Source organism: Arvicola amphibius, chromosome 3 (genome assembly GCF_903992535.2).
Source record: "Arvicola amphibius chromosome 3, mArvAmp1.2, whole genome shotgun sequence".
Lineage (NCBI taxonomy): Eukaryota > Metazoa > Chordata > Mammalia > Rodentia > Cricetidae > Arvicola > Arvicola amphibius.
The window spans coordinates 76957152-76981471 of NC_052049.1; the positions used below are offsets into that span (position 1 = coordinate 76957152).

The window sequence follows — 24320 nt, forward strand, 5'->3', positions numbered from 1 at the left end:
CATATAGTTCAAGCTCTGTTACCTGCTCTGTGTGGACTAATTTCCTGCTCTGCATTCCGACCCAGTACACAACGATGGACAAACTATAGGAAACAATTTTTATTAATCCTATTTGGAAAAGAATGGGAGATGCTGGTCCTTGTAGCGATGCTGGCATATTGCAAAACAGGCTTGTGGAGTTCTTTATCCTCTGACTATACCTTCTAGAAGGATATTCTTTGAACTCTGTCCTCTTAGTTATCTGTCTTTAAGCTTTATTCCCTTTCTTCTGTTTTCTGAGGAAAGACTGACGCAGCCTTTGAAGCAAACTTATTGAAGAAATAAACTTGGCTCTTTCTAATAGTTGTTATGTGCCACTGACTGTTATATTTGGTTCTGTTTTATAATGTTCATATAAACATCATGAGAGATAAATATATTTATAAATATACACATTAATAAATTTTAACAAGTACACACACCAACCATCACCTCAATCAAAACATGTCTACTAATCAAAACTTGTTTTCTGCACACTTACGTTACATAATCTGCATCATTCAACTTGTAGATTTTACAACTAGACTGTTTTCAGCAGTACAAACTGAAACGAGGGTGTCACAGATGCAAAGAAATGACCTGTCCTAGAGCCACAGTCCCAACCTTTTGACTTTGTATTTTGAGAGTCTCACTGGTATCCTCAGATTGACTTTGAACCGGCAATCCTCATACCTCAGTTATGAGACTCTGGCACCCTTCTTGCTTAACTCTTCAGATTCCGTGTATTTATAACATCCTTTTTGGGCCAGATAGATGGCTCAGATAATAAAAGTAATTGTGGCCAATGCTGAAAACCCGAGTTCGACCCTCAAGAGCCTCACCACGGAAGGAGAGAACAAACCCCCGAACATTGTTCTCTGACCTCCACACCTCAGCTTTGGCACACAAGTGTCCCCCCCCCCACACACACACACATAATAAATACATTTTAAAAAACTACTTTTCAGTCCTCTACTTTCTGTAGATAGTTGTTTATAGACCTTAGTTTTTGTAATTTTCATATAGAAACAACGCTTTATGCATTCTTTGTAATAGAGTTAAAGTTTACAGGCTTGAACATTATTTTCATTGTTACAAAATTTAAACACTGAAATGTCCTGGCTCACAAAACTGTGAATTCCAGGGCATATTATGTATTTGGGACTCATTACAAGTTCCGTTTTTCAGTGTTTCTCCTTGATTCTGACCTGATTTGAGTATTACGATGTGTCACTGAACCACGGGGATATAAAGAAACTTAAGTCTTCTGTCACAGTCAAGTTACAGACATGAATTTATTTCACTAAGAATCTTCTAGAAGTTAATCTTTACATAGCATAACCTTTCTTATAACCAATATTTTCATTAGAAGTTACGTGATTGCAGTATCTTGGGGGCAACCCATTAAAACCGTTCCCTGAAACGGTTTTGGTAAGTCGGTTTTCCAAAACTCTCGTCCAAGAGGTGAATTCTCAAGAGTAAAACATAGAGGCGTTGCTTCGCCTCTGGAGGACGAAAAGTGTGAGTCTGGGGCGTGGGAAGCTGATGCCAGGCCCACCGTGGACAGCGAGCTCGCGCGTGCTTCCTCACTAGATTCCTTCGCTCGCCCGCCCGCCGCGGAGCGTTCACGACTTTATAGATGATTTCCCGCTGGGCAGCCGCCCGAAAAAGTCAGGACAACCGGGTTCCACCTGCAGAGAATCCTGCTAACCTGGAGGAAAGCGCAGAGTCCCACACCACAGGAGCCCGCCGCCCCGCGCCGCCCCGCGCCGCCCCGCCCCGCGAGGCTTCTGGCTGCGTCACTTCCGGCACACGGCCATCCGCTTCCGGGTCAGGCTGCGCCGCCTGCTCTTCCAGACTGCCGGAGGTGCCGCGCTGTCGGCGTTGCCTGCCCCTGGAGCGCCCAAGCCGCGATACCGCCGGCTGAAGCGCTGTGCTGTGCCGGGCCGGCCCCGAGGAGGAGACCCAGGCCCGGGCCGCCGCGGGGTCGCGCCTCGGGCCTCCGCTGCGGTCCCTGGCAGGCGGGATCCGGAGCTGCGGCGGAGCGCGACCCCCCTCCCCGGCCGCCCTGTCCACCTTGCCGGGGAAGGCGGAAGATGCCAGTGAAGAAGAAAAGAAAAGCCCCCGGAGTGGCAGCGGCGGTCGCGGAAGACGCGGGCCTCAAAAAGTGTAAAATCTCCAGGTACCGCGTGCCCCACCCCGCAGGATCTCCTTCCTCCGGTGCGGGACGGGCCGCCGGGCGCCTGCTGTGGCGAGGGGGCGAGCCCTGTCCTCGGCGGGACGGTGGGTGCGGAGCCCCGAGTCTCCGCTCCGCGCGGGACCAAACCTCGTGTTTGCCTGTGCGTGTGCTCTGGCGTACTTGGATGAGCTCTGGGGTTTGCCCGACATTGTTGTCTGCATGCCCAGAGGGTAGGAAACAGACAACCACACGTCAACCGTGCTCTTTCCCCCTGCCTTCTACCTTCGTCCTGTCCACCAAACGCGGAGTGCAGATCTGCTGAGATTCACAGCGTCCCTGGGGTTCACCATATCAAGAAGAATTGGCTTGGCCCACACATTGTTAAAGTCAGAGTGTGAAGAAAAGAGCAGAGCATGAAGAATTTTGACAGCTGCCTTGGGAATGGTAGAAAGGAAGCCTGTGCTATAATTGGTCTGCTGAGTTAGCATTTCAAGTGGTCTAACCTGGACCACCTCAGCAGGAGGAGGCCTTTGAAATCCCCAGAGTCTCGGCTTCTGAAGGCAGCATGCCTTCACTCCATCCGTACACCCCTTACACAGGGTTGGAAAGGCTTGGCGTGCTTTTTCTGTTTTAGCCTTCAGACGCAGTTAGCTCGTCAGTCGGTTTTAGTCATTTGTAAGCTACTGTGCTCTGTGTTCTCTTAGAGAAAAAGAAAACAAAGCAGAACTGTAGTCAGCCTTTGCTCCCCTTGTGGCATACACATGATTCAGTCATGGCAGAAGCATTCCTGCTGCGGAAAGGCATTGCAATTCAGCTCCCAACTTATTCTTTGGGCTGCCTTTGTGTTAATGGTTACCACTTAAAATGACAACTTAAAGTGCCAACATTGAAACGACAGCCAGCACTAAATAAAACAAATAATTCTCTAAGGAGAGATGCAGTGAGAAACACACTGCTTAAAATCGGAGAAAGGTGGCTTGTTTAATCCGCATGTTTTTGTAGTCATTTTTTTTTCTTGGTGTGTTTTAGCGAAGGACCCTAAGCAATAGTTCTTGGGTGATTAATGCGATAGTTTTCTTTGATAGTTATCATTCTGCTTGACCTTTATTAGCTGCTTTTGAGAATCATACCTAAGATATTTAAGCCAGTTAAAACAGCTGAAGGGCAATATTGGATTTGAGGTGTTTCAGCCTAAACTATACTGTAGGGTTTCCATACAAATCAGTAGCAGAATCCCAGTAAGAATTTTTGGCATTCAATCAGGTATTTAGCTTAGTGGTGGAGAGCAAACCCAGCAGTGTGAGTAAAGCCCTCAGTACAGGGACAGAAAGAGAGATATTTATACTTTCTTTCTAGTCTTGGGCTGAGACTCAGGCTGCACTTCTTTATAATCTTGAAATAGAGAAATAATTTCAATTACTGCTCCTGGAATTTGGTAGCAAGCAAAGTAGCATTGGGGTTTTCACTGATCAGTGACTCTTATGCATAGAGTACAGGTCCATATTGCTAATGCCTAACTTCTTCCCCCATGATGTTAACTTAAAAACTACTTTGTTTCATTTGCATGGAAGCAATTGTTGAACTTAGTTTTTCACTAAGATTTGAGTCTTAGTAGGTTCTAGACATCTTTGTGTTTTCTAAGCTATTGCAGATCCCAGCCTCCTGCTAGAATAATCAGTGGAGAGGAAGATTTCTCAAGAAAGAAGTGCCTGGCTTGGTTTTATGAGTATGCAGGTAATGAAATCTATGGATCAAGATACGAGTCATATGCATTTAAAATCCGTGTTTTATTCTTTAAACATTATTTAGTGCAGGCCTGTTAGATTTTAGTACTGTGTGCTGGGATTAGGGTCAAGGCTAAAAGGTTATAAATTGAAGAATTTGGTGCCATTCCAAGACTAGTGTTTCTTTACATCTGTATTCTGTAAGAACTTATTTGCGGTTTGTGTATAAATAGAAATGGTCACATTAAATGCATTCATAAAATATTCAGGGAAAGAAGCAGGCAAAACATTTTAATTTGTTTGATTTTTGAGACAGAGTTTCCTGTAGTATTGACTCAGTTGTCCAGGCTGCCTTCAAATTCAGAGATCCACCTGTTGTGTTGAGAAGAAAGGCATGCACCACCACACCCAGCTTCCTAAAGCATTTCTATTCACTTTCTAGGAAACAATATGCAAAATATTTTTCTGTTCACCATTCTCTATTTTTTCTGAACTAGAAACATTTTTCTGAAGCTTTTGGGGTGGTGTGACAAACAATTTAAACTTCTGAGATAATGTACAATACATTTACTCTTTAATTTTAATTTTATAGCAAATACAATAAGATAGTACTACAGTATGTTAAGTAGTAGATCGTGAAGATACATGATAATTGACAAGATACAAAACCCAACCTCGAGAGCATCAGGAGAACCTATTTGGAGGAGCAGACTAACCTGACCTGGGTTTGACAAGTGGTTGATGGGAAGATCTCCGTCCACAGTGAGGCAAACCTATGAACAAGAATACTTGTTCCCCTTGCTGGGTGTGGGAGCACAAGCCTTTAATCTCAGCACTCAAAGGCAGGTGGATCTCTGTGAGTTGGAGGCCAGCCTGGTCTACAAAGAGAGTTCCAGGACAGCCAAGGCTGTTACACAGTAAAACCCTCTTTTGAAAACAAAGAAACAAACAAAAAACTTGTTTCCTACTTGTTAATTTCTTCAGAGCATATATGACAGTTTTTCCCTGATATTAAAGTTATTTTTTTCTCATTCCTGTCTGTTAGCTACTTTTCTGCTTTTATTTCTTTTTCTGTCATTATTCTCAAAAGTATTTGCTTAAAGTCAAGATGCTTAGTAGTTATTGCCTTCTATTTGTACTAGCCATGTTAAAGTGTAGCTGCTTGATGTACAGAGTTACCGTATGGAAAGCTAGACTAGTCTGAAAAGGGGGCAGCATCTTTGCTATTGGGATCAGCAAAGTGATTCTAATTGTATAATTTAAAGTTGTTTAATAGCAGAATAGAATCTTTCTAGATCAGGGGAAATAAATGCTATTACTGGTATCCCAAGACAACCACTAACCCAATTTAAATGTAGAGAATTCATTTTTTTTTAACTGACCTCTATTTAAAATGTTGACCCATTATTTAAAATGCCAGTTTCACATATACATTATATAGAATTAAAAGGTTTTCCTCATCTTACTTCACTTACAAGGTTACTAGATACCATAAAGATTAATTAGTGTGTATGTATCTTTTCTTTCTTTTTTTTCTTTTTGAATGCTAGCTTTTAGCTCTTAACCTGGGTATTCTAAGATTTTAATCAAGTATTTGTTTCCTACTTTGACATATTTATTAGCCAACATAAGTACTATCATTGTTCTAGGGATTGTGATAAATATATTGTTTTCCTTATAACCATCTATCAAGAGATTTTATCCTTATTTTATAAATGAAAACTGAGGCTTAGATTGACTTGCCAGTGATGATACAGCCCAAGAACCAGGATTCAAACTATAGTTGACTGACCCTCAAGACAAAGTTATGCAGATGGCAACTAATTTTTACTTCTAGTGAAAAAAAGTTAGTAACGTATACTTGAGGTATCTTCTGTCATTCCACAAGTCATCCGATGAATATTTATTCAACATTTTCTGTAAGTTCAACACTGTGATAATACTTGTGTACTTGTGATATAATAATGAAAAAAATCAGGATGTGATCTCTGCCATCAAATGTAGCTTCTCATGAGGAAGACCATAGTAAACAGTAAGTTTATAGGTGAGGAAATTACAACTTGTGAAGACTCATACAAGTATTATGTGGAAGTACTAGAATTTCAGATAGTGTCCACAGAAACTATTTTGGCAGATGCTTCCTTGATAAGGGATCAGTCATTTGCTGGTGAACAGTACCTGTTCTTTCTTACCAAATGGGGATATCCTTCATGGTAGAGACTTTTGTCTAGGCTAGGCCCACTCAAGAGTGGATGACATGCAGAGTCTTACTTAGCACAGTACCTAATAACATGTCAGAACTCAGTATGTTAGGTAGTATTGCTAACAGCTTTAGAGTATCTTCAGGTTCATGTGTTAACTAATCTCTTATATAGTTCATTGTGAAGGAACTGTCACTAAGCCTGTTGTTTGTTTTGGTTTTTGTTTTCTGAGTATTTATTATGGCATTGTATTAAACCCTGAACATGTAGCTGAGAGCATTTATGTTTTTACATAAAATGAGACGGTGTTTTCACGTACCCTCCTCTTAGAGACGTGATCATGTATTCTTGTAGATGCTATGTAGAATTTGAGTAGTGAGGAGAGGAGAAAACCCCTGTGTGTCTTCAGTACAGAGGGATTCTTTATCTTCTTACCTTTTAGACAGGGCTCACTATGTAACGCTTGCTGGCCTGGAACTTGCTATGTAGACCACACTGCCTTTTTGTTGCTGGTGGTTTTGCAAGACAGTGTTTCTTGGTGCACCCCTGGCTGTACTTAAACTCACTCTGTAAACCAGGCTGGCTTCAGACCTGCAGAGATCTACCTGTCTTTGCCTCCCTAGTGTTGGGACTAATGGCTGTGTGTCACCATGCCTGACTATCTCAAGATCTTTTTACTGAGCAATTTGTTGGAATTCATGGATATGCAATTTAGTAAATAGAAAGCCAATTGTGGGGAAAACAGAGCATTTTTTAATTTGTCACAAAGAATTAAAAAATAAGATAGAATTACATAGTTTAAATGCAATATACAGTGAGCTAAATCATTTGCATGACTGCTTGAAGTGAGTGGAAATCAAAGAACTTGAAAAATTAATTGAATTCACTTACACACATCTTACCCAGTTGTAGTTTTATTAGAATGCTATAGTTTAAAAGTATTATTGACATTCAGTCAGGCAGTGAACTTTGGTATAGGCTTTACTTTACACTTAGGTCTATTATTTCCATTGCTTTGGGAAGTCACATAATACTTAACACATACAGACCTTTTCTACCTAAGATCATATGTATGTTTCATATAGAACCTACTTTGATTTCTAATTGTGTGCTAATATAATCTTTTTTTAAGATTTAATTATTTATTATGTATACTGTCTGCACGTTATGCCTACAAGCCAGAAGAGGGTACCATATCTTTTTACAGATGGTTGTGAGCCACCATGTGGTTGCTGGGAATTGAACTCAGGACCTCTGGAAGAGCAACCAGTGCTCTTACTTGCTGAGCCATCTCTCTAATCCAATATAACCTTATTGATTACATAGTAGAAGGCTATATTTTTTATTAAGAAAAATCATAAGGCATTGGCTTTTGTGTTGTGTCTGTAACCTAATTATAGTACTATAAAACGTACCTTCTAAAATTCATTCAGTCTTTGACTTAAGTTTGTAGGGTTTTGTTTTGATCCAGGATCTTATGTAGCCCAGACCAGCCTTGAACAGTTAATCTTCCTGCTTCTACTTCCTAAGTGCTGGGATTATAAACTCACGTCACCTTGACTAGCTAAAGCTGGAGTATTTTCTGGTTGTTGAAGAAAGGAAAGTTAAAATGTACAAGGAGGACACAGTCTCCAGAAGAAACCTGCATGAGCTCTCTCATTTTCAGAATCTAGAAAATATGTATATTTGTAAACAAATGTACACAGAGACAGCGGCATATAGAAAAGAATGAGAAAGGCTGAACTTAGGGGGATGAAGAAGAATGGAATGAAGGGAATAAATATGAGTTACTGGTAGAGGATATAAACAAAACTAATTGTTTTTATACTTCTAACTCATGTCATGGATTTTCCTTTTATCCGTGCATAAAAATCCATCCACCCAATATTGAAAGTATAAAATCCAGTGTGCATCTTTTTTTTTTTTTTTTTTTTTTTTGGTTTTTCGAGACAGGGTTTCTCTGTAGCTTTGGAGCCTGTCCTGGAACTAGCTCTTGTAGACCAGGCTGGTCTCGAACTCACAGAGATCCGCCTGCCTCTGCCTCCTGAGTGCTGGGATTAAAGGCGTGCGCCACCACCGCCCGGCTTCCAGTGTGCATCTTTCAGTGGCTTTTCAACCAAGTTCATTCAGGTGTGTAGATCTCAGCTGGGCTCATGCTAGTGTCTGGTGTTTTTTATTTACAAGGGTCTTTTTTTATGTATATAATAAGGAAAATAGAAGCTTCTTTTGGATATTATAACATTGATTCAAGACATTTTGTAGTGACAAATTTATGTCATATTTCAAATCATAACATTTGTTTTAGGTCATTTCTAGGCGCAGAAGAATTAGCAGTGATACAGTTCCTCTATTTTGGGAATCTTATAATAAAAAAATTCAAGAATTGCATTGATTTTTTTCTTAGTGCTCTAGTTTAAAATGAGAAACAAAAAAGATAATTCAAACTCCGTATGCTTTATGGCCTTACATTGTCAAAGATTTTATTCAGAATAAATTCTTAGTAGATTTTTTTTTAAATGAATGAGTTCATGTTGGCTTGGTTTGTTCTTTTTGTGAACTACTGATTTATACTAGTGGAATATTTCTTTACTACTCCTTTAAATAATGTCCTTAACTCACTGGGCCTGATAGCTCACACCTTTAATCCCATCATTCAGAGGAAGAAGCAGGTGAATTTCTGTGAATGCCAGACCAGCCTGGCTACATAATGAGACCTAAAATAAGAGAAGGAAAAAAGTCCTTAATTCATATTGTACTATATTTAAGGGATAAAATTTCTAAGTATGCTTTTCAGAGCTATGCTAAAATTTAAATTCACTTATTTATATAAAAAAGTATTAAGATATTTTCACAGATGTCTTTAGTGTAATAGTTTAAGTCATGTACATAATAAAGTGTAATAAAATGTATGAATTATTTTTGTCTTTGAAGGTCCTGATGAAGTTGTAGGACCAGAAGGAATGGAAAAATTTTGTGAAGATATTGGTGTTGAACCTGAAAATGTATGTTTTATTTCTAAGTAAAATGAAGTATAAATGGATTATAATGTTTTCATAAATTACTAAAAATTGAGGCTTTAATTATATGGAAGATATTTTTTCTTCATGATTACTATTGTAAATTCACGCTAGGGTTTTTTTAATCACCCTAAATTGAGTGAGAGTGAGCATTCCTGAATACTGGCATTTTTCAGCTGCTTGGTAGTTGACAATCATAGTGGACTACTGGAAATGTCTGTTTAAGAATGTTCTCCATGAGGAGTGCGGCCATGGTCATCTCTGACTTCTCCCTGTCCTTTATGTTCTCTTCTTTACAGATTATTATGTTAGTTTTAGCGTGGAAGTTGGAGGCTGAAAGCATGGGATTTTTTACCAAGGAAGAATGGTTAAAGGGAATGACCTCATTACAGTAAGAATATTTTCTGAAAAGCAAATTTGGTGGCCTATTTAAAGATCTCTTTGATATTTTGTGCTTTATCTTTTTCAGGAATAAGATTTTGCTTTAAAGTAATCAAATTGGTTTGATTTGTAAAAATCAGGTTGGGGACTAGCAAAATTATATTGTTCTGACCCATGAGTAATTTTCATACACTTTAAGAAAACATTCTGGCTAATTGAGACATGTTGAGTTTATTAGAAACAGTCAGTGAGTTAGGTGTTCATAGGGTTATTTGAGAAATAAAAGTTTTTCCCCACTCTATACACACTTCACTCTAAGAATTTCATCAATGGACAACCTAAACCCTAGGGCCTCCTCACTCCCTTCTGTAATAAGTTTAGAAAGTTAGACGGTGCTTTGGTGCACTGCTTCCTCCTATACCTCTCACAGGATCAAAGTAAAAATGGTTATTGGCTCCTGAGTAGTCTTGAGCCATTTGTAGTTATGTATGTCGGATGGAAATGTCATGCTGAAATAGTTTCATAAATTTCAGAATTACTTCATTATTCAGATAACTCACTCTGCCTTTCCAGAGTAGAGTGTTTAATTTCAATTCAATTAGGGATTTTGTGGTAATTTTCTATTATATCATATTCATAATGTTCCATCAGAATGTTATTCAGCATTCTAAAATATTTTCATATTTTAAAGTGTTACTTTATTTGTTTTCCATCACTTGGGATTGAACCCGGGACTTTATACATGCTAACCCAGTGCTCTATCACAGAGCCACATCCCTAACCACATTTAAATTTTTTAGGCAGACGCTGCATTATTAGGCCTAGAGTTTTCTTTGTTGTCTGTGGTTTTCATAGTCTGTGTAAACTATTCTTAATTCTTATTTATCTGTCCCTCAGTTCTTTTTTTTTCCCCTCAAGACAGGGTTTCTTTGTAGCTTTGGAGCCTCTCCTGGAACTAGCTCTTATAGACCTTGTTGCAGGTTGGCCTTGAACTCACAAAGATCCGCCTGCCTCTGCGTCCCTAGTGCTGGGATTAAAGGCGTGCGCCACCACCACCTGGCTTGTCCCTCAGTCTTTAAGAAAGGATGTCTGTTTGCTTACAAGGCAGACACAATTATGGATTTGAATTTTCAGTATCTTGTTATCTTCTCTTTTTAAACAATTTTTAAAATGTCTTTTTCATGTGTGTTTTACACATAACGTTAACGTGTGTGTGTGTGTGTGTACATGGACATGTGTACTCAGGAATATGTCCTATCTGTATAACTGTAATAGATTTGTTGGAAAGAGGAGGGTAGGTGGGAGTGTGACTGTTCACTATGTACTATGGAGGTAGATAGATACATAGAACATAGTTGTGTATACACACACATATTCATTCCTTGGGTAAAAACCTCTTCTCAGTTGCTGGATGAAAATTCTATGGTGATATTTAAGATATTCATCAGTCTGACTACAGGGCTGTAAGTCAAGATCGAGCTCCCTCTCATCTGTTGCTTGGGGTCTTAGCTGGGGTCATCCTTGTGGATTCCTGAAAATTTATCTAGAGTCAGGTTTCTTACTAGCCCCATAATGGCTCCCTCAATCAAGATATCTTTCCTTGCTCTCATCTCTGTCCTTCCTCCATCTTGACTATCCCATTCCCTCAAGTTCTCCTCCTTCCTCCCTTCTCCCTCCTCCTCCCTCCCCTTCTCTCCCCTTCTTCCTCTTCTGCCCTCCCTTCTCCCCGCACCACCGTGCTCCCAATTTTGTCAGGTGATTTTGTCTATTTTGACTTCCAGGTGGATCTATATATGTTTTTCTTAGGGTTCACCTTATTACTTAGCTTCTCTAGGATCATGAACTATAGGCTCAATATTCTTTGTTTATAACTAGTATCCACTTATGAATGAGTACGTACCATATTCATCTTTTTGAATCTTGGTTACCTCACTCAGGATGGTGTTTTCTAGTTCCATCCATTTGCATGCAAATTTCAAGATGTCATTGTTTTTTTTACTGCTGAATCTAATGTATAAATGTACCACATTTTCCTTATGCATTCTTCGGTCAAGGGGTATTTAGGTTGTTTCCAGGTTCTGGCTGTGACAAACAAAGCTGCTATGAACATGGTTGAACACATGTCCTTGTGGCACGATTGAGCATCCTTTAGATATATACCCAAAAGTGGTATTACTGGGTCTTGAGGAAGGTTGTTTCCTAATTTTCTGAGAAATAGCCACACTGACATCCAAAGGGGTTGTACCAGCTTACATTTTCACCAGCAATGCAGAAGTGTTTCCTTTTCCCCACAACCTCTCCAGCATAAATTGTCATCAGTGTTTTTAATTTTGGCCATTCTTAGAAGTGTAAGATGGAATCTCAGAGTTGTTTTGATTTGCATTTCTCTGATGTCTAAGGATGTTGAACATTTTTTAAAGTGTCTTAAAGCCATTTTAGATTCCTCTGTTGAGAGTTCTGTTTAGGTCTGTACTCATTTTCTTATTGGGTTATGTGTTCTTTTGGTGTCCAATTTCTTGAGTTCTTTGTATGTTTTGGAGATCAGACCTCTGTCTGATGTGCCACATTTTCTTTATCCATTCTTTGGTTGAGGGGCATCTAGGTGGTTTCCAGGTTCTGGCTATTACAAATAATGCTGCTATGAACATAGTTGAACAAATGTCTTTGTAGTATGATTTAGCATCTTTTGGGTATATGCCCAAGAGTAGTATTGCTGGATCCTGAGGTGGTTTGATTCCCAATTTTCTGAGAAACCGCCATACTGATTTCCAAAGTGGTTGTATAAGTTTGCATTCTCCCCAGCAATGGATGAATGTTCACCTTACTCCATATTCTCTCCAGCATAAGCTATCACTGTCTTTTGATTTTAGCAATTCTGACAGGTGTAAGACGGTATCTCAGAGTTGATTTAATGTGCATTTCCCTGATGACTAAGGATGTTAACATTTTTTTAAGTGTCTTTTTGCCATTTGAGATTCTTCTGTTGAGAATTCTCTGTTTAGTTCTGTGCCCCATTTTTAAAATTAGGTTATTTGGAATTTTGATGTCTAATTTCTTGAGTTCTTTATATATTTTGGAGATCAGTCCTTTGTCTGATGTGGGGTTGGTGTAGATCTTTTCCCATTCAGTAGGCTGCCTTTTTGTCTTATTGACTGTGTGCTTTGCTTTATAGAAGCTTCTCAGTTTTAAGAGTCTCATTTACTTATTGTTTCTCTCAGTGTCTGTGCTACTGGGTCTCCTGTGCCCATGCATTGAAGATTGCTTCCCACTTTCTCTTCTATCAGGTTCATTGTGGTCGGGTTTATAGTGGGGTCTTTAATCCATCTGGACTTGAGTTTTGTGCATGGGGATAGAAATGGATCTATTTTCATTCTTCTACATGTCGATATCCAGTTATGCCAGCACCATTTGTTGAAGATACTTTCTTTTTTCCATTGTATAATTTTGGCTTCTTTGTCAAAATCAGGTGTTCATAGGTGTATGTGGATTAATATCAGGTTCTTTGATTCAATTCTGTTGGTCAACCTGTCTGTTTTTATGCCAATACCAGGCTGTTTCCATTACTGTAGCTCTAATAGAGCTTGATGTCAGAGATGGTGATGTCTCTGGAAGTTCCTTTATTGTACAGGATTGTTTTGGCTATCCTGGGTTTTTTGTGTTTCTATATGAAGTTGATTATTGTGAAGAATTGTGTTGGGATTTTGATGGGGATTGCATTGAATCTATAGATTGCTTTTGGTAGGATTGCCTTTTTTATTATGTTGATCCTACCTATCAAGAACATGGGAGTCAGGCGGATCTCTGAGTTCGAGGCCAGCCTGGTCTACAAGAGCTAGCTCCAGGACAGGCTCTAGAAACTACAGGGAAACCCTGTCTCGAAAAACCAAAAAAAAAAAAAAAAAAAAAAAAAAAGAACATGGGAGATCTTTCCATTTTCTGGTATCTTCTTCAATTTCTTTCTTCAAAGACTATATATATATATGGTTTATTTAATGCTCATTGGTGTGAAGGTGTCAGATCCCCTGCAACTGGATCTTCAGACAGTTGTGAGCTGCCATGTGGGTGCTGGGAATTGAACCCATGTCCTTTGGAAGAGCAGTCAGTGCTCTTAACCACTGAGCTATCTCTCCAGTCCCATAAGTCTTGTCAAATAGGTCTTTTACTTCTTTGGTTGGTGTTACCCCCAAGATACTTTATGCTATTTGTGGCTATTGTGAAAGGTGATGTTTCTCTGATTTCTTTCTCAGCTTCTTTATCATTTGTGTAAAGGAGGGCTATTGATTTTTTTTTTTTTTTTTGAGTTGATCTTGTATCCTGCCACATTACTGAAGGTATTTGTCAACTGTAGGATTTCTCTGGTAGAGTTTTTGGAGTCACACACACATACATACATACATATATATATATATATATATATATATATATATATATATATATATATTATCATTTCATATGCAAATAGTGAAAGTTTGACTTCTTTCTTTCCAATTTGAATACCCTTGATCTCCTTTTATTGTCTTATTGCTCTAGTTAGAACTTCAAGAACTATGTTGAATAGATATGGAGAGAGTGGACAGCCTTGTCTTGTTCCTGATTTTAGTGGAATCAATTTGAGTTTCTCTCCATTTAATTTTATGTTGGCTGTCAGGTTGTTGTATATTTATATTGCTTTTGTTATGTTTAGATATGTTCCTTGTATCCCTGATCTCTCCAAGACCTTTATCATGAAGGGGTGTTGTATTTTGTCAAACGCTTTTTCAGTATCTAATGAGATGATCATATGTTTTTTTTCTTTCAGTCTATTTATATGATGAATTACATTGATTTTCATATGTTGAACCATCATTGCATCTCTGGGATGAAGCCAATTTGATCATGGTGGATGATTTTTTTTATATGTTCTTGGGTTCAGTTTGCCAGCATTTTATTGAGTATTTTTGCATCTATGTTCATGAGTGAGATTGGTCTGTAATTCTCTTTCTTGGTTGAGTCTTTTTGTTGTTTCAGTATCAGGGGTAATTTAGCCTCAAAAAGAATTTGGCAATGTTCCTTCTGTTTCTATTATGTGGAACACTTTGAACTTTGAGAAGTATAGATATTAGCTCTTCTTGGAAGTTTTGGTAGAATTCTGCACTGAAGCCATCCGGCCCTGGTTTTTTTTTGGTTGAGAGGCTTTTGATGACAGCTTCTATTTTCTTGCAGTTTATATGTCTATTTAAATATTTCACCTGGTCTTGGTTTAATTTTGGTATCTGGTATCTATCCAGAAAATTGTCCATTTTTTTATGTTTTCGAATTTTGTGGAGTACAGGTTTTTGTAGTATGACCTAAAGATTCTCTGGATTTCCTCAGTGTCTGTTATGTCCCCCTTTTCATTTCTGATTATGTTAATTTGGATGGTTGATGGAGGCAGGTCTTCTATCAATCTGTTGATTTCATTGGTTAATTAATAAAGAAAACTGCTTGGCCTAATAGGTTAGAACATAGGTGGGTGGAGTAGACAGAACAGGAAGAAGGAAGTGAGGTAGATGGCTCAGTCAGATGCCACACTTCTCCTAAGTTAGTCAGACCACCGTGCCTCTCCTCAGAGAGAGATGCGATGAAGCCAGCCACCAGGTCAGATGTGCTGAATCTTTCCTGGTAAGACACCGTTCATGGTGTTACACAGATTATTAGATATGGGTTAGTCAAGATGTGAGTAAGAGACTGAAAATAATGGGCCATGCAGTGTTTAAAAGAATACAATTTGTGTGATGTTATTTCGGGAAAAGCTAACCATGCGGGAGCCAGGCAGGATGAAAAGCAGGCCCATAGCTCTTCACTACAGATGGTCTCTCTCTACCTTTTGCTTAGTTTGAATAAGGGTTTGTCTGTCTTGTTGATTTTTCTCATAGAGCCAGCTCTTTGTCTCATTGATTCTTTGTATTGTTTTTTTATTTATATTTTATTGATTTCAGCCTTCAATTTGATTATTTCCTGTCTTCTATTCCCTTTGTGTGAGTCTGATTCTTTTTGTTCTAGAGCTTTCATGTGTGATGTTAAGTCACTAGTGTGAGCTTTCTCCACTTTCTTTATGTAGGCACTTAGTGCTATGAATTTTCCTCTTAGCACTGCTTTCATAGTGTCCCATAGGTTTGGGTAGGTTGTGCCTTCATTTTCGTTGAATTCTAGGAAGTCTTTAATTTCTTTCTTTGTACCTTGACCCAGGGATGATTAATAGTTCACTCTTTAATTTCCATGAGTTTGCAGGCTTTCTGAGAGTAGTGTTGTTAAATTCTAATTTTAAACCATGGTGATCTGATAAGATATAGGGGCTTACTCCAATTTTTTTGTATCTGTGGAGGTTTGCTTTGTTCCTGAGTACGTGGTCAATTTTAGAGAAGCTCCCATGAGGTGTTGAGAAGAAGGTATATGTGTTTGGGTAGAATGTTCTATAGATGTCTGTTAAGTCATTTGAGTCGTAACATCTGTTATTTCTCTTATTCCTCTGTTAGGTTTCTGTCTGGTTGACCTGTCCATTGACGAGAGTGGAGTGTTGAAATCTCCTACTATTGGTGTGGGGTTTGACGTGAGCTTTAGTCATGCTTCTTTTACATATGTGGGTGCTCTTGTATTAGGGGCATAGATGTTCAGGATTGAGACTTCATCTTGATTGATTGTTCCTGTTATGAGTATAAAGTGTCCTTCTCCATCTCTTCTGACTTATTTTAAGTTTGAAATTTATTTTGTTAGATATTAGGATAACTACGCCCACTTGTTTCTTAGGTCCATTTGACTGGAAAACCTTTTCCCAACCCTTTACTCTGAGGTAGTGTCTGTCTTTGAGGTTGAGGTGTGTTTCTTCTATACAGCAGAAGGCTGGATCCTGTTTCATATCCATTCTTTTAACCTGTGCCTTTTACTTGAGTCCATTGATATTAAGTGATATTAATGACCAGTGGTTGTTAACTCCGGTTATTTTCCAGTGGTAGTGGTTTCATGTTTCCCTTATTTGGATTTTGCTGGTCGAGATTATCTTTTTCCTGTGTTTTTGTGGGTCCAGTTAGCTTCCTTGGGTTGGGGTTTTCTTTCTAGTACTTCTGTAGGGCTGGGTTTATGTATATGTATTGTTTAAATCTGGTCTTGTCACGGAATATCTTGTTTTCTCCATCGATGGTGATTGAAAGCTTTGCTGGGTATAGTAGTCTGGGTTTGCATCCATGGTCTCTTAGTGTCTGCAGCACATCTGCCCAGGACTTTCTGGCTTTCATGGTTTCTATAGAGAAGTCGGGTGTAATTCTGATAGGTCTACCTTTATATATTTCTTGACCTTTTTCCTTTGCAGCTCTTAATATTCTTTCTTTATTCTGTATGTTTTGTGTTTGGATTATTATATGGCAAAGAGAAGGGTGTTTTTTTTTTTTTTTTGGATCCAGTCTGTTAGGTGTTCTGTAAGCTTCTTGTACCTTCAGAGGGATATCCTTCTTTAGGTTGGGGAAATTTTCTTCTATAATTTTGTTTAATATATTTTCTGGGCCTTTGAGCTGGAGTTCTTCTTCTATCCCTATTATTTTTAGGTTTGGTCTTTTCTTGGTGTCCCAGATTTCCTGGATGTTTTGTGTTAAGAATTTATTGGATTTAATTCTTTGACCAATAAACCGATTTCCTCCATAGTATCTTTAACACCTGAGATTCTCTCTTCCATCTCTTGTATTCTGTTGGTTATCCTTGCCTCTGTAGTTTCCATTTGTTTACCCAGATTTTTCATATCCAGAACTCCCTTAGTTTGTGTTTTCTTTATCACCTCTATTTCATTCTTCAAGTCTTGAATTGTTTGCTTCACCTGTTTGATTGTTCTTTCTTGGTTTTCTTTGGTTTCTTTGAGGGAATTATTAATTTCTTCCAATTTTTTTGTTTGTCTTTTCCTCCATTTTTAAGGGAATATTTCATTTCCTCTTTAAAGATCTCCATAATCTTCATGAAGTTATATTTAAAATAGTTTTCTTCCTGGTTAGATGATCAAGTACTTCCTGTTGCAAGACCTCTGGGTTCTAGTGTAACTATGTTGCTTTTTACTTTGTTGGATGAATTCTTGCATTGAGGCCTACCCATCTCGTCCTTCAATTGAAGCCAATAGTGTCTTTGCATTGGCTATCTGAGTCTTTGGGAATTATTCTTGGTGTGCTCTGTACTGTCAGTGTCTGTGTTGCAAGGAGCCACTGAGATCTGTCTTAGTCTGCTGTCTTGGTCCACTCTGCAGTCACAGCTTGTGCCTTCTGCCACAATCTCTCCTGCTGGCTGGCTAGAGAAGCTGAGGCAAGTGTGGGAGAGGCCCTGGGTTCTGCCCCACTGTGGAGGGCCTAGAGAGTGAGGTGTCCTGCCAGATGGCTGGTCACTCACCTCTTGGTCCTCTCTGTATCATCGCAAGCCATTTTTCAGAGTTCCACGGAGGTTGCAGGAGGACAGGCGACTTTGGGGGCAGGGTAGGGCTTTTAGCTTGCAGGATCTGGTGGATGGGGGTGGGTATTGGGGCAGCCTACCTGCAGGAAACTCTCCTGCTGGTTGGCTAGATAAGTTGAGGCAGTTCAGGGAGGGACCCAGGATTTTGCTCCACTATAGAGGGCCTAGAGAGTGAGGTGTCCTGCCAGATGGCTGGTCACTCACCACTTGGTCCTTTCTGTATTGTAGCAAGCTGTGTTTCAAAGTTCCCTTGAGGTTGCAAGATAGTAGAGTTTGGGGGCGGGATGGGGCTTGTAGATTGCGGGGGTCTGGTGTTTCGGGGTGGGTATTGTCACTTCTTTAATCTTATGATAAACTTGTAGTGAGGAGATAGTTTGTGACTTGACATTTAAGATAGGAGATACAAACTGACCTACCTTAGTATAAAAATGGATAGTTATTAATGTATTTGATTTAACCTAATAAATATAAAACTTTTTAGTCTCTATTTCTGTTGAAGAAGAGCAGCTTGTTTGTCCCTGCTTCCCAGAACCAAAATAACCACACAGAAGCTATATTAATTAAAGCACTGCTTGGCCCATTAGCTCTAGCTTCTTATTGGCTAACTCTTATATTAATGTAACCTATTTCTATTGATCTGTATATCACCACGTGGCAGTGGCTTACCAGCAAAGATTCGGCATATCTATCTGACTCTGGTGGCTCCATGGCGTCTCTCTGACTCTGCCCTTCTTTCTCCCAGCATTCAGTCCAGTCCTCTCCGCCTACCTAAGTTCTGCCCTATCAATAGGCCAAGGCAATTTCTTTATTCATTAATGGTAATCCCAGCACACAGAGGGGACTCCCACATCATATTTCCTGTGAGGAGATGATGTTGTCTTAGAATTTTACTTAAGATTTTCGTGGTCTTCACATCAAGATAATTGTCTATTGAATTGTGTCAACTTACTTTTGAATTCATAGGAATCTTGAGTAGAATGCCACTAAAGAACAATCCAGTAGTTACAACATATATGCAGGTCAAGAATATTGAACTGAAATAATCACAATCAGTTATCTATATTGTGTAATGCTTTTTGGATACTTTTTGTTCTAAACATTTGGCTTGATACTATCCTTATAGATGTTCTATCGATGACTTTCCATTTAAATGAAATAATTTATCAAGCACAGACTTACAAATAGTTGAATGTAGGCTTTAATATTTCGTGGAGTTTGAAAAAAGTAATCTGATTTTTAGAATCATAAGGGTGAGTTTAAAATTTCAGCTATGTGAAATAATAGTATTACATTATTTGATACTTTAACATGAGGGAATCTAAAGATATTGAAAAACAATCAGATTTTGAGCTCAGGAATCACACAAGAGTTTTGCAGTTGTGTTTAAGTGAGTATTCATGGTGTTTCAGGGTCTTGAGAACTGATGGAAGCTGAACCTTGTCCTTTTTAAGATGTACTATACTTTACCCACACAGTTTCTTATATTATTGGGATGTGGGTGGCCTTTTATTTTTTTCTCAATCTAAAGATCATAGTTTTAAGGATACTTTTAAGTTTTTCTTTTAGCACGTTAAACTGGGTGGAGTACTTTTTCCATATCTGCCAGCTAAAAGTTTGATTTTGACATACAGGTTAGATATCACGCTGGTGGAGAAAACTGATTACAAACTTTCGAAGGGATTGTACTTGATCATTATAATAAAGAGCGGTGGAAGTAACCATAAAGGTAACAGTGGTAATGATAGTGACAGTAACAATTGTAGCAGTATGCTAGTGAATTTCCTTCCAGAAAGAGCCTCATTACACATTTTTCTGGGCTTCATTTTGAGACTTGGACTGTGAAGATTAAAAGGGAAAGGGCTTATTTGACTTAATCTTTTGTTGTTTCTGTTTTTCAAGTCAGGGTTTCTCTGTATAAAATCCCTGACCATCCTGGAACTTCTTGCTATATTAGGCTGGCCTTGAATTCACATAGATCTGCCTGCCTCTGCCTCTCAAATGCTGGGATTACTGGTGTGTGTGCCACTGTGCCCGGCTGATTTAAGCTTAAGAAAGGAAGGAATGGGGAACATTTTCTTGTTTTTTGTAGGCTGAGCATGGTGTAGAAGCAGTGATGTGTTAAGTGTGGTGTGTGACTCCCATTCATTTGGAGTTGAGGCCAACTACTGGTTGTCATTAACATTCTTCTTTGCTCTTCCCAGTCAGTCTGACAGTTTCCAAATGCCTTCCTGTGCATTCCAATACCTTGAGAAGTAGACAGTATTTATCTAGTTGGTAAATGTATTGTAGAGAAAGTCTGTTATATGTTAGCGTGCCACAGCATACTCCCTCGGATTTACACATTAGGAAGAGAGCCTCACTTAGATCTGCTACATAAATGAACATTCCTCTTGTTTAAAAGACTTGCGGTCTATTTTGCCCAAATCCTTCTGTTGAATTGAAGCTCATTGTGTATTCATTCAAAACATTATGTTCTCTGGGAATCTTACATTGTGCCATGAACTCAAAACTTTATAAGATTTTACATTGATGTTACTTGAAACATAATCTCTTGCTATTTATGATGGACTGTTAAACTGAATATAAAGTTCTGAGATGACTGACATTCTGAACTACTGAGTTTATGTGGGAATTGTCATATTGATAATTGCTGGATATAGTTACTGATTTTGCTAATTCTTTGCATACGCTTATAATATTGATAACAAATATGGAGCTTTTGGCTTCATCCTCATCTTAATAAAGATAAATAGGGTCTGGAAAAGTGGCTCAGCAGTTAAGAGCTGGCTGTTCTTTCAGAAGACCTGAATTCAGCTCTCAATACCCACATGGTGGTTCACAACAGTTTATAACTCTGACTTCTACAAATACTTGGCACACATGTGCACAGGCATACTGGAACATGAAACACCCAAATACATAAAAATGAATAAGGGGAAACCCATTTGATGACTTTAATTTCTTCCTTTGCTCGAGATCTTTATTAGACCATTATGGATGCTAGGACTTGTTTGGACATAACTGTGTATGTAGTGTGGGTGAGGTGAATTGACTTCTGTGTGCCTCAGAACTGTGCACAGTTCAAGAATTTAACATGCATATTCCCATGTGATAGTTACTATTCTCTGAAATTGTTCTTGTTTGAAAGTTAAGAAACTGGGGCTTGGGAGATGGTTGAGTATATAAAGGACTTGCAATACAAGCATGACTAGAGCTTGTGTTTCAGTGCCCAGATCAAAAGGATGGGCAGGAATCATAATGTAACCCACAGAACTGGGGTAGCAGAGACAGGGCATCCCTGGAGTAAGCTGCTAGCTAGACTAGCCAAATCAGTGAGCTCTGGGTTAGTGAGAGACAGCCTTGCCTCACTAAATAAGGTGGAGAGTGGTCAGAGAAGACATTGGACATTGCCTTCCACCTGTAATCACATGTGCACATAACCTGTACCTAAGTGCCCTGCACATACATGCAACATACACATGAAGAAGGAATAAGGAAACCAAGGTGAAAAGTTTATCTTGTGTCTGTCTTGTGAAGCTATTCCTATGTTTTTAGGAAATTTTACTTGTAATTCTGTGTGTGTGTGCATGAGTACAAGTGGATCTAGAGAAACCAGAGGGTAGTCACCCCAAGATGTTTTATAGTTATATAAAGTAGGCATAGAAATCAGACATGCTGACAATAAATTAATGAAATTTATTTTAAAACATATAGTTTTATCACTTATGAAAGACAGAATGAAATTTATATATTAATGAGAGCTATGTGCTTATTTATCTTGACATAAAAAATTAAGTCAGGAGCTGAAGAAATGACTCAGTGGCTAACATCAGTTGATGCCCTAGCAGAGGACCTGGGATTCTATTCCCAGCACTTGTCTCCGCTCCCAACCCCACCCCACCCCCATGGTGGCTAACAACCCTGTATGACTCTAGTTCCAAAGAATCCAATACCCACTTCTGGTCCACAGGCACTACATGCATATGGTGCACAGACATACATGCAAGCAGAATACCCAATCATTTTGAAAAAATACAGCTGAGTATTAGTTGCTCAGTGCCATTGTAGACCATCTTTGTTACTTTTCAGAATTAGAATTGAGCAATATTTATAGTTGTCAGTGTTGAGAGTAGAAAAGATGCATACCATGTTACAAAATGATCATTTAGGGCTATTTTGAAAAATTTTAGACATTATGTCCTAATTCCAAACCAAAATTTAAGTCAATAACTCAAACAGCATTTTTTAAAACAAAACATTATGTAGCGCTATAGAATATAAAGATATCCTAATTTTTTTTCGTGGTGGCGCATATCTTTATTCCTAGCACTTGAGAGGCAGGCAGATCGCTAAGAATTTGAGTTCCAGGACAGCTAGGGCTACACAGAAGAATTCTGTCTCCAAAAAAACCAGACCAAATCAAATCAAACCAAACAACAACAACAAGAGAACAGGCTCTTGTTTTCTTTTTTTAAATTTTTTTATTACTTAATAAAAAAATACCAATCAAAATTTCCACTTCTTCCCCTCCTTCCACACGCTCCCCCCTTTCCCTCCACTCCTGAGAGAGGGAAAGATACCCTGCCCTGTGGGAAGTCCAAAGCCCTCCCCCCCTACTACATCCAGGCTTAGGAAGGTATGCATCCAAATAGAATAGGATCCCAAAGCCAGTACATGCAGTAGAGACAAATCCCAGTGCCATTATCATTAGCTTCTCAGTCTGCCCCAATTGTCAGCCACATTCAGAGGGTCCAGTTTGATCCCATGCTCGTTCAGTCCCAGTCCAGCTGGATTTGGTGAGCACCCATTAGCTCAGGCACACTGTCTCAGTGGGTGGACCAACCCCTCGTGGTCCCGACTTCTTGCACATATTCTCCCTCCTTCTGCTCTTCAACTGGACCTTCGGAGCTCAGTCCAGTGTTCTGATATGGGTCTCTATCTCCATCCATCGCCGGATGAAGGTTCTAAGATATCCTAATTTTATACATGCTGAAAAGTGATGACAGGAAAATATTAAATTGGTTCTCTATAATTTAATTATACAATTAATAATATAATTCTCTATAATATAATTCAAGTTTCTAGAAGGGAGAAAACTTTGCATGTACAATGAAGAAGCTGTTGTTTGTAACAGTATTCTTGGAACCTAAACCAAGGTATTTGAGGCAGCATTTGCTGGCTTTTGTATGACTAATTCATACAGTGCAATGTGTGTGGGTTGTGTATTCACAACCAAGGCTACAGTAAAGTCAACATGGGTTTCAGTATGGGCAAACACCACCAGAAAAACCTCATCGCCTAATCTTTTAACTTATTTTTGATGATGGTGTGCTTAGAAAATTTTGACTGTTGCCAAATTTTTATGATTTGCCTCATACACACATTTTATTTATATGATTGTCCTATATGGAGCTGTGACCCATATAGAATGTTTGAAGGCACTATAAGTAATGTTGGTATGTTCCTATGGATCTTGCCTCCAAAGTGACTGTGTGGTGATTGTGTGTTCTATGATTGTGTTTGATGCGTTCTTTTGTACTAAATTCTCTTCAGACAGAAACTTTAATAAGTTTTTTATAATTAAATATGCCACCTATCTTGTGATTTAGATTTAGTGGTCATGCTTTACATAACATATTTTTAGAGTCTCCTATGATACTATCCAGGAAAATAGGACTCCCCTCCTGTTGCAGGCCCTGTGTTATGCTATTAAATTAAACTTTGTTAAGGAAATGAATAATTTTGAATATTGGGAATCCTTGTTTAATTTTAATTTTTTGCCTTATTGAATAACAAATCTTACTTAGAGTCTGCATTTTTGGGTGAGAATATAGGTTGTATTCTAAAAAGATGTGGAAAGCATTTTGAAGTTACAAGCCCGTAAAAGATAAGGCCCTGATTTAAGTCATGACAGAGAAGGGAGAAAATATAAGTAACTATGGAGTGCCTGGTGAACACTTTAGCTGTTACTGTGGAGATCCTAAAGGCTCCCAAGTTTCCAAACATCATAGTAATATGTGATATTAGACATGTTTCTTTTACATGTTCCCATGGTAGAGGTTGAATGTATTTTTAACTTCTACTAGAGCTTACTGTTTCACTTAGTAATTTTGTACTGTTTGACATGAGCTACTGAGAGATTAATTTCTAATGAGTAGTCAGAATAGGTTTTTCTTATTTTTACATGAAACATATTTTAAGGAAGTAGACTTGGCCAAGTTAGACTTAAAAAAATGATCCCATTTATGGTGGTATGACAGACTAGGTGTAAAGAAGTAATTTCCTCGGAAAATGGTTAAGAACTCTATAAAATTTAAAGGTTCATTTTGAAAAGGCATACTATAATTCATTTATAAATTAC

At 38.6% G+C, this 24320-nt stretch overlaps 1 protein-coding gene across 2 annotated transcripts in view; it reads left to right on the forward strand.

Annotated features, from left to right (window-relative positions):
* Positions 1-1858: 1858 nt before the first annotated feature.
* The window catches only part of Dcun1d5 (defective in cullin neddylation 1 domain containing 5), a 31316-nt gene continuing 8854 nt past the window's right edge, over positions 1859-24320 (forward strand). For both annotated transcript variants that reach the window (XM_038321946.1, XM_038321947.1), the window contains exons 1-4: positions 1859-2200; positions 3840-3931; positions 9054-9124; positions 9439-9530. In XM_038321946.1, coding sequence (XP_038177874.1) covers positions 2115-2200; positions 3840-3931; positions 9054-9124; positions 9439-9530 — 341 coding nt within the window. In that variant the 5' untranslated portion in view covers positions 1859-2114. The remainder of the gene's footprint in view (positions 2201-3839; positions 3932-9053; positions 9125-9438; positions 9531-24320) is intronic.